Raw genomic sequence first — 12,915 nt, 5'->3', positions numbered from 1 at the left:
CCCCTAACACACTGCATCTCAACACACCAGTGTTTCCCCTAACACACTACATCTCAACACACCAGTGTTTCCCCTAACACACTACATCTCAACAAACCGGTGTTTCCCCTAACACACTACATCTCAACACACCGGTGTTTCCCCTAACACACTGCATCTCAACACACCGGTGTTTCCCCTAACACACTACATCTCAACAAACCAGTGTTTCCCCTAACACACTACATCTCAACACATCTGTGTTTCCCCTAACACGCTGCATCTCAACAAACCGGTGTTTCCCCTAACACACTACATCTCAACAAACCGGTGTTTCCCCTAACACACTGCATCTCAACACACCGATGTTTCCCCTAACACACTACATCTCAACAAACCGGTGTTTCCCCTAACACACTGCATCTCAACACACCAATGTTTCCCCTAACACACTACATCTCAACAAACCGGTGTTTCCCCTAACACACTACATCTCAACACACCAGTGTTTCCCCTAACACACTGCATCTCATCACACTGCATCTCAACACACCGGTGTTTCCCCTAACACACTGGATCTCAACAAACCGGTGTTTCCCCTAACACACTACATCTCAACAAACCGGTGTTTCCCCTAACACACTACATCTCAACAAACCGGTGTTTCCGCTAACACACTACATCTCAACACACCGGTGTTTCCTCTAACACACTACATCTCAACACACCGGTGTTTCCCCTAACACACTGCATCTCATCACACTGCATCTCAACACACCGGTGTTTCCCCTAACACACTGGATCTCAACAAACCGGTGTTTCCCCTAACACACTACATCTCAACAAACCGGTGTTTCCCCTAACACATTACATCTCAACACACCGGTGTTTCCCCTAACACACTGCATCTCAACACACCAGTGTTTCCCCTAACAAACTACATCTCAACAAACCGGTGTTTCCCCTAACACACTGCATCTCAACAAACCAGTGTTTCCCCCAACACACTACATCTCAACAAACCGGTGTTTCCCCTAACACACTGCATCTCAACACACCAGTGTTCGCCCTAACACACTACATTTCAACACAACGGTGTTTCCCCTAACACACTACATCTCAACACACCGGTGTTTCCCCTAACACACTGCATCTCAACACACCGGTGTTTCCCCTAACACACTACATCTCAACAAACCAGTGTTTCCCCTAACACACTACATCTCAACACATCGGTGTTTCCCCTAACACACTGCATCTCAACAAACCGGTGTTTCCCCTAACACACTACATCTCAACAAACCGGTGTTTCCCCTAACACACTGCATCTCAACACACCGATGTTTCCCTTAACACACTACATCTCAACAAACCGGTGTTTCCCCTAACACACTGCATCTCAACACACCGATGTTTCCCCTAACACACTACATCTCAACAAACCGGTGTTTCCCCTAACACACTACATCTCAACACACCAGTGTTTCCCCTAACACATTACATCTCAACACACTACATCTCAACACACCAGTGTTTCCCCTAACACACTGCATATCAACACACTACATCTCAACAAACCGGTGTTTCCGCTAACACGCTACATCTCAACACACCGGTGTTTCCTCTAACACACTACATCTCAACACACCGGTGTTTCCCCTAACACACTACATCTCAACAAACCTGTGTTTCCCCTAACACACTGCATCTCATCACACTGCATCTCAACACACCGGTGTTTCCCCTAACACACTGCATCTCAACAAACCGGTGTTTCCCCTAACACACTACATCTCAACAAACCGATGTTTCCCCTAACACATTACATCTCAACACACCGGTGTTTCCCCTAACACACTGCACACTGCATCTCAACACACCAGTGTTTCCCCTAACACACTACATCTCAACAAACCGGTGTTTCCCCTAACACACTGCATCTCAACAAACCAGTGTTTCCCCTAACACACTACATCTCAACACACCGGTGTTTCCCCTAACACACTCCATCTCAACACACCGGTGTTTCCCCTAACACACTACATCTCAACAAACCAGTGTTTCCCCTAACACACTGCATCTCAACACACCGGTGTTTCCCCTAACACACTCCATCTCAACACACCGGTGTTTCCCCTAACACACTGCATCTCATCACACTGCATCTCAACACCCCGGTGTTTCCCCTAACACACTGCATCTCAACAAACCGGTGTTTCCCCTAACACACTGCATCTCAACACACCGATGTCTCCCCTAACACACTACATCTCAACAAACCAGTGTTTCCCCTAACACACTGCATCTCAACACACCGGTGTTTCCGCTAACACACTACATCTCAACAAACCGGTGTTTCCGCTAACATACTACACCTCAACAAACCGGTGTTTCCCCTAACACACTGCATCTCAATACACCGATGTTTCCGCTAACATACTACACCTCAACAAACCAGTGTTTCCCCTAACACACTGCATCTCAACACACCGGTGTTTCCGCTAACACACTACATCTCAACAAACCGGTGTTTCCGCTAACATACTACACCTCAACAAACCGGTGTTTCCCCTAACACACTACATCTCAACAAACCGGTGTTTCCCCTAACACACTGCATCTCAACACACCGGTGTTTCCCCTAACACACTACATCTCAACAAACCGGTGTTTCCGCTAACACACTACATCTCAACACACCGGTGTTTCCCCTAACACACTACATCTCAACACACCGGTGTTTCCCCTAACACACTACATCTCAACACACCGGTGTTTCGCCTAACACACTGCATCTCATCACACTGCATCTCAACACACCGGTGTTTCGCCTAACACACTGCATCTCATCACACTACATCTCAACACACCGGTGTTTCGCCTAACACACTGCATCTCATCACACTACATCTCAACAAACCGGTGTTTCCCCTAACACACTGCATCTCAACACACCGGTGTTTCCCCTAACACACTACATCTCAACACACAGGTGTTTCCCCTAACACACTGCATCTCAACAAACCGGTGTTTCCCCTAACACACTACATCTCAACACACAGGTGTTTCCCCTAACACACTACATCTCAACACACCGGTGTTTCCCCTAACACACTGCATCTCAACAAACCGGTGTTTCCCCTAACACACTACATCTCAACACACCGGTGTTTCCCCTAACACACTGCATCTCAACACACCGGTGTTTCCCCTAACACACTGCATCTCAACACACCGGTGTTTCCCCTAACACACTGCATCTCAACAAACCGGTGTTTCCCCTAACACACTGCATCTCAACACACCGGTGTTTCCCCTAACACACTGCATCTCAACAAACCGGTGTTTCCCCTAACACACTGCATCTCAACAAACCGGTGTTTCCCCTAACACACTACATCTCAACACACTGGTGTTTCCCATAACACACTGCATCTCAACAAACCGGTGTTTCCTGTAACACACTGCATCTCATCACACTGCATCTCAACACACCGGTGTTTCCCCTAACACACTGCATCTCAGCACACCGGTGTTTCCCATAACACACTGCATCTCAACAAACCGGTGTTTCCCCTAACACACTACATCTCAACACACAAGTGTTTCTCCTAACACACTGTATCTCAACACACCGATGTTTCCCTTAACACACTGCATCTCATCACACTGCATCTCAACACACCAGTGTTTCCCCTAACAGCTTTCGGCAAGGGAGGTGACAATGTCGAAGACAGTTATTAGATCTGTTATATAATACAGAAGTCCTGGTTTGTTTAATATGATTTGAAGAGTACCCCCCTACCCCCTACACCACACCCAAATAAAAGAAAGAAGGAAATAATAGACATAACTGTCTCAATCCCCTGTTTGACCTCAAGCCCGACCTTATCTACAGCCCTTAAAGGGATAGTTCACCCTGTAAGAAGTCTATGGACAAGGTATGACAGCAAACCATGCGTTGGTTTAGTTTCCATGCTTTGGCCCAGCGTTGTCCGGGTTAGTGCAGGGTTTGGCCGGTGTAGGCCGTCATTGTAAATAAGAATTTGTTCTTAACTGACTTGTCTAGTTAAATAAAGGTTAAATAAAAAATGTAATTAAATTAAATTCACTGGCACTGTTTTCAAATGCTAACATTTTAGCCTTTGTGGCACGAATCCATTCAAGTCATGGGATGGATATTATCATCCAAAAGTATCTCAAATGTATTGTGAAGCTCACCAAAATGCTAATATGGGTCTGGTGACTTAAATCAGATTTGGAAACAGTGCTAGCCACTGCTAGCCAGGGAAGCTAAACCAAAGCATGGATTGCAGTCATATCTTGTACATACTGCTTACAGGGTAAGAAAACCAATGTGTCATTTTGTAGTTTGGGTGAATTATCTCTTTCAGCCTAAAAATACAAGGGGAGAGGAGGAAGGGTAAAGGAGAAGAGGAGTGGAGGAGAGAACGAGAGAGAGACAAACAGAAGTGGTGGTTCGGGGGGTTGTTGGATGGAGAGAGAGGCTTCTGCCTCTACAGCTGCCGGCTTCAAAAGCAAGCCAATCAGAGAGCCCAGATTAATTCCCCTTGGCAGATGGCCAATTGTATCACTTCCAGCCTCTAAATGGATTGGGCCAGACTTCATGCACAGAATCGAAGCAAGACCGGGGGAACGAACCCTTCAATCTACTGGTTTGTTTGAGTGGCACACACACACACGAACGCATGCGCGCGCGCACTCTCTCACACACACACACACACACACACACACACACACACACACACACACACACACACACACACACACACACACACACACACACACACACACACACACACACACACACACACACACACGCACACACACTCTCTCAGGGCCAGAGGGGAGACCCTCTAATTAAATCTGATTATGCAGTCATTTCCAGAGGAAGTGACAAAGGACACTGTGACATCACAATGAAAGCTCGGAAGCCAAAGATTAAGGGAGGATTTGTCCAGGAGCGTATGTGTGTGCGTACATATGTGTGTGTCTATTATGGAATACACAAATGCAGAATAGAATACCAATTGAGAAGACACAACTGGTTATGAAATTCTTTCTTCATGCGCCAAAGTATTTGAGTCAGTGACTGAATCGTGAAATTGAAATTGCCACTGAATAGTAGCTAAAGAGATAAATGTTCTATGTCTCATTGGAAAGAAAGGTCCTGAAACCTGTTCATATGTTCCTATTATCATGAAGGGGGATGAATAGTTCAGACTATGTGTCTCAAATGGCATCCTATTATAGTGCACTACCTTTGACCAGAAACTTTTAGGCTCTGGTCTAAAGTAGTGCACTACATAGGGAATAGGATGCCATTTGAGATGTACATAAGGCTTGTGCTACTCTTCCAAAGGAAAATATGATGCAAGATCATTCCCCTGGATGTAAAGCTGACTGCTTCAGGCTCTGAGTTGAGGTCTTCTGGGCTTTAGAGCTGAGCGAAGGAGGAGAGGAATCCATATTAATGTAATAAACTTACACCATCCCTGTTTGTTCAGATGGTTTTCCTCGTGTTCAACTGAGAGATCAAAAAAGCACATCAATTACAAACTGCCCATAAATGTTACTGATGTGGCTCTCGTCCCATGGCTTGTCAAATAAAGCATGTCTATGGCTCCTCAGGGCCTCCGGACAAACATGACTTTGTCTGTGTGTGTGTGTGTGTGTGTGTGTGTGTGTGTGTGTGTGTGTGTGTGTGTGTGTGTGTGTGTGTGTGTGTGTGTGCCTATGTGTGTGTGTGTGTGTGTGTGCCTATGTGTGTGTGTGTGTCTATGTGTGTGTGTGTGTGTGTGTGTGTGTGTGTGTGTGTGTGTGTGTGTGTGTGTGTGTGTGTGTGTGTGTGTGTGTGTGTGTGTGTGTGTGTGTGTGTGTGTGAGAGAGACGGCGGCCAGCAAAGGCCAACTGCTCCATCTGAGGCCCAGACCCTCTCAATCTACACGAGAAACACAGAAGTTAATTGTTGTTGTTGGTTTTCAAAGGATCACATTTCCTAAATAATATGTTCTTAAATGATAGAATTATAGAAAGGTGAAACAAAGATATGTAAATAAAAATGTTATCTTTAGGACTAAAATGATAAATCAAATAAACATGATGGGTCAGAGTTTGAGGACAATGTGGTGAGGGGATTGGACAGTGGATATATACAGTGCATTGATTAAATTGTTTCCCCCCCTCATCAATCTACACACAATACACACTAATACACACTAATGTCAAAGCAAAAACAGGTTTTTGGAGAAAAATAAGAAAAAAAAAAAATTACAAAACAGAGATATCACATTTGCATATAGTCCCAGTCAAAGGTTTGGACACACCTAATTCAAGGGTTTTTCTTCATGGTTACTATTTTCTTCCTTGTAGGATAATAGTGAAGACATCAAAAGTAACCAAAAAATTGTTTAACAAATCAAAATATATTTCATATTTGAGATTCTTCAAAATAGCCTCCCTTTGCCTTGATGACAGCTTTGCACACAAAGGGTGGCTACTTTGAAGAATCTCAAAAATAAAATATTTTAAACCATTTTAGAATAAGGCCGTAACGTAGCAATATGTGGAAAAAGGGAAGAGGTCTGAATACTTTCCGAATGCCCTGTATTTCAAAGACTAACTTACAGAGACCAACATAGACAGCATTAATTATTATATATTATTAAAATGGGACTCAGTAAAACACATTTGTTGTTAGGAAGCTATCAAAGTACAGTACTTTTGTTTTGAGGTCAGTGTCTGCCAGCTGTTGTTTAACTCCGTTAAATGTTACATTTTTAAAATTCATTTTTGTACTGTTTGGTTTGTCTAAGCATAAAGTAAAGGAAAATGTCTGTGTTCATGTTTGTTTTGAGGGTAGGGACAGGTTTGGGGAGACAGAGGGCAGGCAAATGTCACTCATAAATCGGTTTTGTTCGGTTTCCTCATCTTTTTCCATAATGGAGCAAACCATATATAATACCTTATATACAGTTGAAGTGGGAAGTTTACATACACTTAGGATGGAGTCATTAAAACTAGTGTTTCAACCACTCCACACATTTCTTGTTAACTAACTAAAGTTCTGGCAAGTCGGTTAGGACATCTACTTTGTGAATGACAAGTAATTTTTCCAACAACTGTTTACAGACAGATTATTTCACTTTCACTTACTGTATCACAATTCCAGTGGATCAGAAGTTTACATATACTAAGTTGACTGTGTCTTTAAACAGCTTGGAAAATACCAGAAAATTATGTCAACGCTTTAGAAGCTTCCGATAGGCTAATTGACATAATTTGAGTCAATTGGAGGTGTACCTGTGGATGTATTTCAAGGCCTACCTTCAAACTCATTGCCTCTTTGCTTGACATCATGGGAAAATCAAAAGAAATCAGCCAAGACCTCAGAGAAAAATTGTAGACCTCCACAAGTCTGGTTCATCCTTGGGGACAATTTCCAAACGCCTGAAGGTACCACGTTCATTGGTACAAACAATAGTACGCAAGTATAAACACCATGGGACCACGCAGCCATCACACGGCTCAGGAAGGAGACGTGTTCTGTCTCCTAGAGATGAACATCATTTGGTGAGAAAAGTTCAAATCAAACCCAGAACAACAGTAAAGGACCTTGTGAAGATGCTGGAGGAAACAGGTACAAAAGTATCTATATCCACAGTAAAAGTCCTATATCGACATAACCTGAAAGGCCTCTCAGCAAGGAAGAAGCCACTTCTCCAAAACCGCCATGAAAAAGCCAGACTACTGTTTTAACTACACATGGGGACAAACATCGTACTTTTTGGAGAAATGTCCTCTGGTCTGATGAAACAAAAATAGAACTGTTTGGCCATAATGACCATCGTCGTTTTTTTTAGGCAAGAGGGGTAGGCTTGCAAGCCAAAGTACACCATCCCATCCGTGAAGCAAGGGAGTGGCAGCATCATGTTGTGGGGGTGCTTTGCTGCAGGAGGGGCTGGTTTCACTTCACAAAATAGATGGCATCATGAGAAAATAAAATTATGTGGATATATTGAAGCAACATCTCAAGACATCAGTCAGGAAGTTAAAGCTTGGTCGCAAACGGGTCTTTCAAATGGACAATGACCACAAGCATACTTCCAAAGTTGTAGAAAAATGGCTTAAGGAACACAAAGTCAAGGTATTGGAGTGGCCATCACAAAGCCCTGACCTCAATCCTATAGAAAATTTGTGGGCAGAACTGAAAAAGCGTGTGTGAGCAAGGAGGCCTACAAACCTGACTCAGTTACACCAGCTCTGTCAGGAGGAATGGGCCAAAATTCACTCAGGTTATTGTGGGAAGCTTGTGGAAGGCTACCCGAAATGTTTGACCCAAATTAAACAATTTAAAGGCAATGCTACCAAATACTAATTGAGTGTATTTAAACTTCTGACCCACTGGAAATGTGATTAAAGAAATACATGCTGAAATAAATCATTCTCTCTACTATTATTCTGACATTTCAAATTCTTAAAATAAAGTGGTGATCCTAATTGACCTAAAACGGGATATTTTTACTCGGATTAGATGTGAAAAACTGAGTTTAAATGTATTTGGCTAAGATGTATGTAAACTTCCGGCTTCAACTGTATACAGTGCCTTTGGAAAGTATTCAGATCCCTTTACTTTTTCAACATTGTTATGTTACAGCCTTATTCTAAAATGGATTTAATTGTTTTTTCCCCCTCATCAATCTACACACAATAGCCCATAATGACAAAGAAAAACGTTATTTATATTCTTATGCTAATGTATTCCGTTACAGTTAACTGTCCAAAATTGTAATCAGTAACGTAACCTTTGGATTACCCAAAGTCAGTAACGTAATCTGATTACATTCAGTTACTTTTTAAGATTACTTTCCCCTTAAGAGGCATTAGAAGAAGACAAAAATGTATGTTACCAATTGAACTAACTAATGCAGAATAAATCAATGTTAAAGTTTACATAGCTGGCCATATATGGATGTTGAATTTAACTTTATGGGTTGGTTATATAGGCTTCTTCTAACCCAACGCTTTCTACTAAATATAAGAGTACGATTAAATTATATCCTTACATTAATACTTATAATTTATAAATCCAAAAATATATGTAGCAACTACAGATTGCCCCTTTAAGTCTATGAAAAGTGTACGAGTTTGAGTATGTCTCCATTAGGCCTATGGATTAATTTTTTTATCAGCATGAATTAGATTGAGCAATAAAAGCCCCACTTTTATTCCATAGGCTGGGATCCGCACTATGCAGGTGTAGCAAGAGCACATTATTCACTGGCTGTCCACTGGCTTGAAAAACAATAATTGATAGGCAACTTAGACTTCTTGAACTCAACCATTATTGGGTTCAAATACACATTTAGATTTGTGAACAGCCATCCACAACAACCACAACCTGTAAGGTGCAAATAGCTAAATGAGAGAGCAGCAGTGTGATTCACATCAATGCGCTATGTAGATCAATAATAAGTGATATCCGTATCGCCGTAGACGACACCACTGCTGTCATCCTCACCTCCAAGCGTTTATTCAAGATGGATCATCTTGAGACATAGCTTGGACTGTAGCCTACAAAAGCCTATTCTTGCTCTGTCCCGCGATTCATCAAACACATTTGGTGTGTCATCATAGTGGTCTCTGACTTGTGGTCAGACTCGCTCAGGTGGAACAAACTTAAACGTGCACCATTTTCAATACGGATTTGAATGGCATTGAGAAAACAGACAAGTGTCAGAGAAGTGTCAAAGAAGCCACTCCTGCGTTGTCTTGGCTGTGTGCTTAGGGTCATTGTCCTGTTGGAAGGTGAACCTTCGCCCCAGTCTGAGGTCCTGAGTGCTCTGGAGCAGGATTTCATCAAGGATCTCTCTGTATTTTGCTCAGTTCATCTTTGCCTCGATGCTGACTAGTCTCCCAGTCCCTGACGCTGAAAAACATCCACACAGCATGATGCCTCCACCACTATGCTTCACTGTAGGGATGGTCACAGGTTTCCCCCAGACGTGACACTTGGCATTCAGGCCAAAGAGTTCAATCTTGATTTCATCAAGTCAGAGTCTTTAGGTACCTTTTGACAAACTCCAAGCGGGCTGTTTACTGAGGAGTGGCTTCCGCCTGGCCACTACCATAAAGGCCTGATTGGTGGAATGCTGCAGAGATGGTTGTCCTTCTAGAAGTTTCTCCCATTTCCACAGAGGAACTCTAGAGATCTTTCAGATTCACCATGGGGTTCTTGGTCACCTCCCTGACCAAGGCCCTTCTACCCCAATTGCTCAGTTTGGCTGGGCAGCCAGCTCAGAAGAGTCTTGGTGGTTCCAAACTTATTCCATTTAAGAATGATGGAGGAGATTTGGGATTTTTCTTGGGAATATGCAATGCTGCAGACATTTTTTGGTACCCTTCCCCAGATCTGTGCCTCGACACAATCCTGTCTCGAAGCACTACAGACAAATCCTTTGGCCTCATGGCTTGGTTTTTGCTCTGACATGCACTGTCAACTGTGGGGCCTTTCCAAATCATGTTGAATTCCAATCAATTTAATTTACCAAAGGTGGACTCAAATCAAGTAGAAACATCTCAAGGATAATCAATGGAAACAGGATGCACCTGAGATCAATTTCGAGACTCATAGCAAAAGGTCTGAATAGAGTATTTCTGTTTTTTACTTTGAATAAATTAGCAAAAATGTCTAAAAACCTGTTTTCACTTGGTCATGATGGGGTATTGTGTGTAGATTGTGTAGTTTAATTTAAAAAAATCTATTTTAGAGGCTGTAATGTAACAAACATGTGGAAAACGTCAAGGGGTCTGAAGACTTTCCGAATGCACTTTATATTGGCAAAAGGATACCTGCCATTTCTTACAAAACATGGAGAGAATTGCTTTTGTGTCTTATTGCTTCAATTCTCTACTCATAGTTGACAGAGCCTACATTGACTGAATTAATTGTTTCAATTGATGAAATGAATAGCATTCAGATTCTTGAGTTTCATTTATTGAATAATACTGACAATAAATAAATATGCTGAGATATGAGAAAGTTTGCTTGAAGAAATTGAGACCTTTCTCAAGAGAGCAACACCAGATGTGAATAATCTATTGTTGATAGAATCCTACATTTCTTTTCTAACATCTTCGTTAATACTGTAATATAGTCCTGAGTCACATGTCGATATTGGTCAGGAGATGGAGAGTCCCATAACTGATACAGTGAACCAACCCAGTAGTGGTTATTATTCACCAGTACATTTACATATTGCCCCTTTTGGACTTTGATGGACTAGGAGACCAAGTATAATCAGTCCGATTACTGGATCTTCTTGGTGAAGGAGTCCCAGAGAACAGCCAGTTGGGCCTTCAGGTCCTGGGCTAATGGGTCCAGCTTCGTCAGCTTCTCTCCATAGGGGGCCAGGTTCTGCTGGACCTCCTGGGTTCTCTGGGTCAGCTGGGTCTGGAAGCTTTGGGTCAGAGGAATCATGCTCCTCTGGAACTCCTCCAGGTTCTGGTCCATTTTCTGCTTCAGCTCCTCAGTGTAGGGGCCTAGCTGGGCCTGCAGCTGCTGCACACTCTTCTCCAGGCTTCCCTTCAGCTCCTCACTCTTCTGGAGCAGAGAGGCCTTCAGCGCGTCGGAGTCCAGGGCCTCTGCATAGGTGGTCACATCCCTCTTCATCTCCTCAAGCTGCCTCAGGAGGTCCGCGTTCAGCTCATCAGAGTAGGGCTGCAGCTTGGCTGTCAAGGCGCTCAGGTCTTTCTCCAGACGAGCCTTCAGCTTCTCAGCCTCCTGGGAAAGCTTGGCCAGCAGGTCCTGAGTCAGAGGAGTCACCTGACCACGCATGGCCACAGTGTACTGGCTCACAGCATCAGCACTCTCTGTGATCATGGTGCTATGGAAACAGCGAGAGAAAGGTCAATACAGAAGCCAAGTCATTCAGGTGAACAAACATGTAGTTGGTTGAGTAGGTTTCAAACTCTATTATATTGTGTTATTTTCTACATATTGAGACTTACTTGACTTCGTGTGCCACCTCTGACTGTCTGATCTTCTGCAGGGCATCGTCAGCCGTGAGTGTTGCCATGGCAACATAGTCCCAGAATGCATCTTTCACAATGTCCAGCTGTTGCTTAGGCTGGTCCTGCCACAGAACATTGGCATCGCAGCCTGTAGGAGAGACCGTGGATCATTTTATTTACAGTCTAGACGGTGTCTGAGATTAAACGTTTGCATCTGTCATTAATATAACACTAGAGTGTAACATGATTAATTTTCTACTTTAGTCCTGTAAAAATAAAAGACTATGTATTGAAAAACGTATTCTCCACTCACCAGTGAAAACAGCAAGCACAAGCACCACGAGGACCTTCATGACCAGGCTATAGGCTTTTCATGGAGAAAGATTTAAGTCAGTTTCTCATTCATGATATATTGTAGCCTATGTGACTAGAGTCAGCTAGTGACTTACCTGTTTAAGATAGCTTGTGTCTTGTCCTTGTGTCTGGTAGTGGGTGTGTACTGCAGGTGTCAGGGCTGGGAGTATATATAGGGGGCGGTGAGTTGGAGTGAAGAACAAAGTCCAGGACTGAGTGCCCTGTTGTATGTCCTCCTGTCTCTCCTACTGCCACATCATAACCTCAGTACTCTGGGGACACGTTATGGGGACCAAGTGATCATGCTGACACCGTATATTTTACATTTACATTTAAGTCATTTAGCAGATTCCTTTATTCAGAGTGACTTACAGTTAGTTAGTGCATTCATCTTAAGAGGTGGCATAAACGCATATCACAGTCATAGAACGTACATTTATCCTCAATGAAGTAGCCATCAGAAAAGGCCAGTATGGGCCATCATAGAGATGTCATGTAATGATAATGTTATTCTGCATAGACTTACTTCATCTAGAGCAATCAAATGGC

General features: G+C 43.1%; 2 protein-coding genes across 3 annotated transcripts in view; both read right to left on the bottom strand.

Annotated features, from left to right (window-relative positions):
• LOC118373188 (transportin-1) overlaps window positions 1-12,915 on the bottom strand; it is a 426,516-nt gene that overhangs the window by 191,996 nt on the left and 221,605 nt on the right. The window lies entirely within an intron of this gene.
• On the bottom strand, window positions 10,975-12,552 carry LOC118378760 (apolipoprotein A-I-like). The gene is made up of 4 exons (XM_035765743.1): window positions 12,462-12,552; window positions 12,326-12,379; window positions 12,010-12,160; window positions 10,975-11,885 (listed from the first exon to the last, which is right to left on the bottom strand). Exons 2-4 carry the CDS (start codon window positions 12,363-12,365, stop codon window positions 11,309-11,311), a joined length of 768 nt encoding a protein of 255 aa, XP_035621636.1. The 5' UTR covers window positions 12,366-12,379; window positions 12,462-12,552; the 3' UTR covers window positions 10,975-11,308.

The sequence above is a fragment of the Oncorhynchus keta genome, chromosome 9, assembly GCF_023373465.1.
Source record: "Oncorhynchus keta strain PuntledgeMale-10-30-2019 chromosome 9, Oket_V2, whole genome shotgun sequence".
Lineage (NCBI taxonomy): Eukaryota > Metazoa > Chordata > Actinopteri > Salmoniformes > Salmonidae > Oncorhynchus > Oncorhynchus keta.
This window is presented reverse-complemented; position numbering and strand designations above follow the sequence as displayed.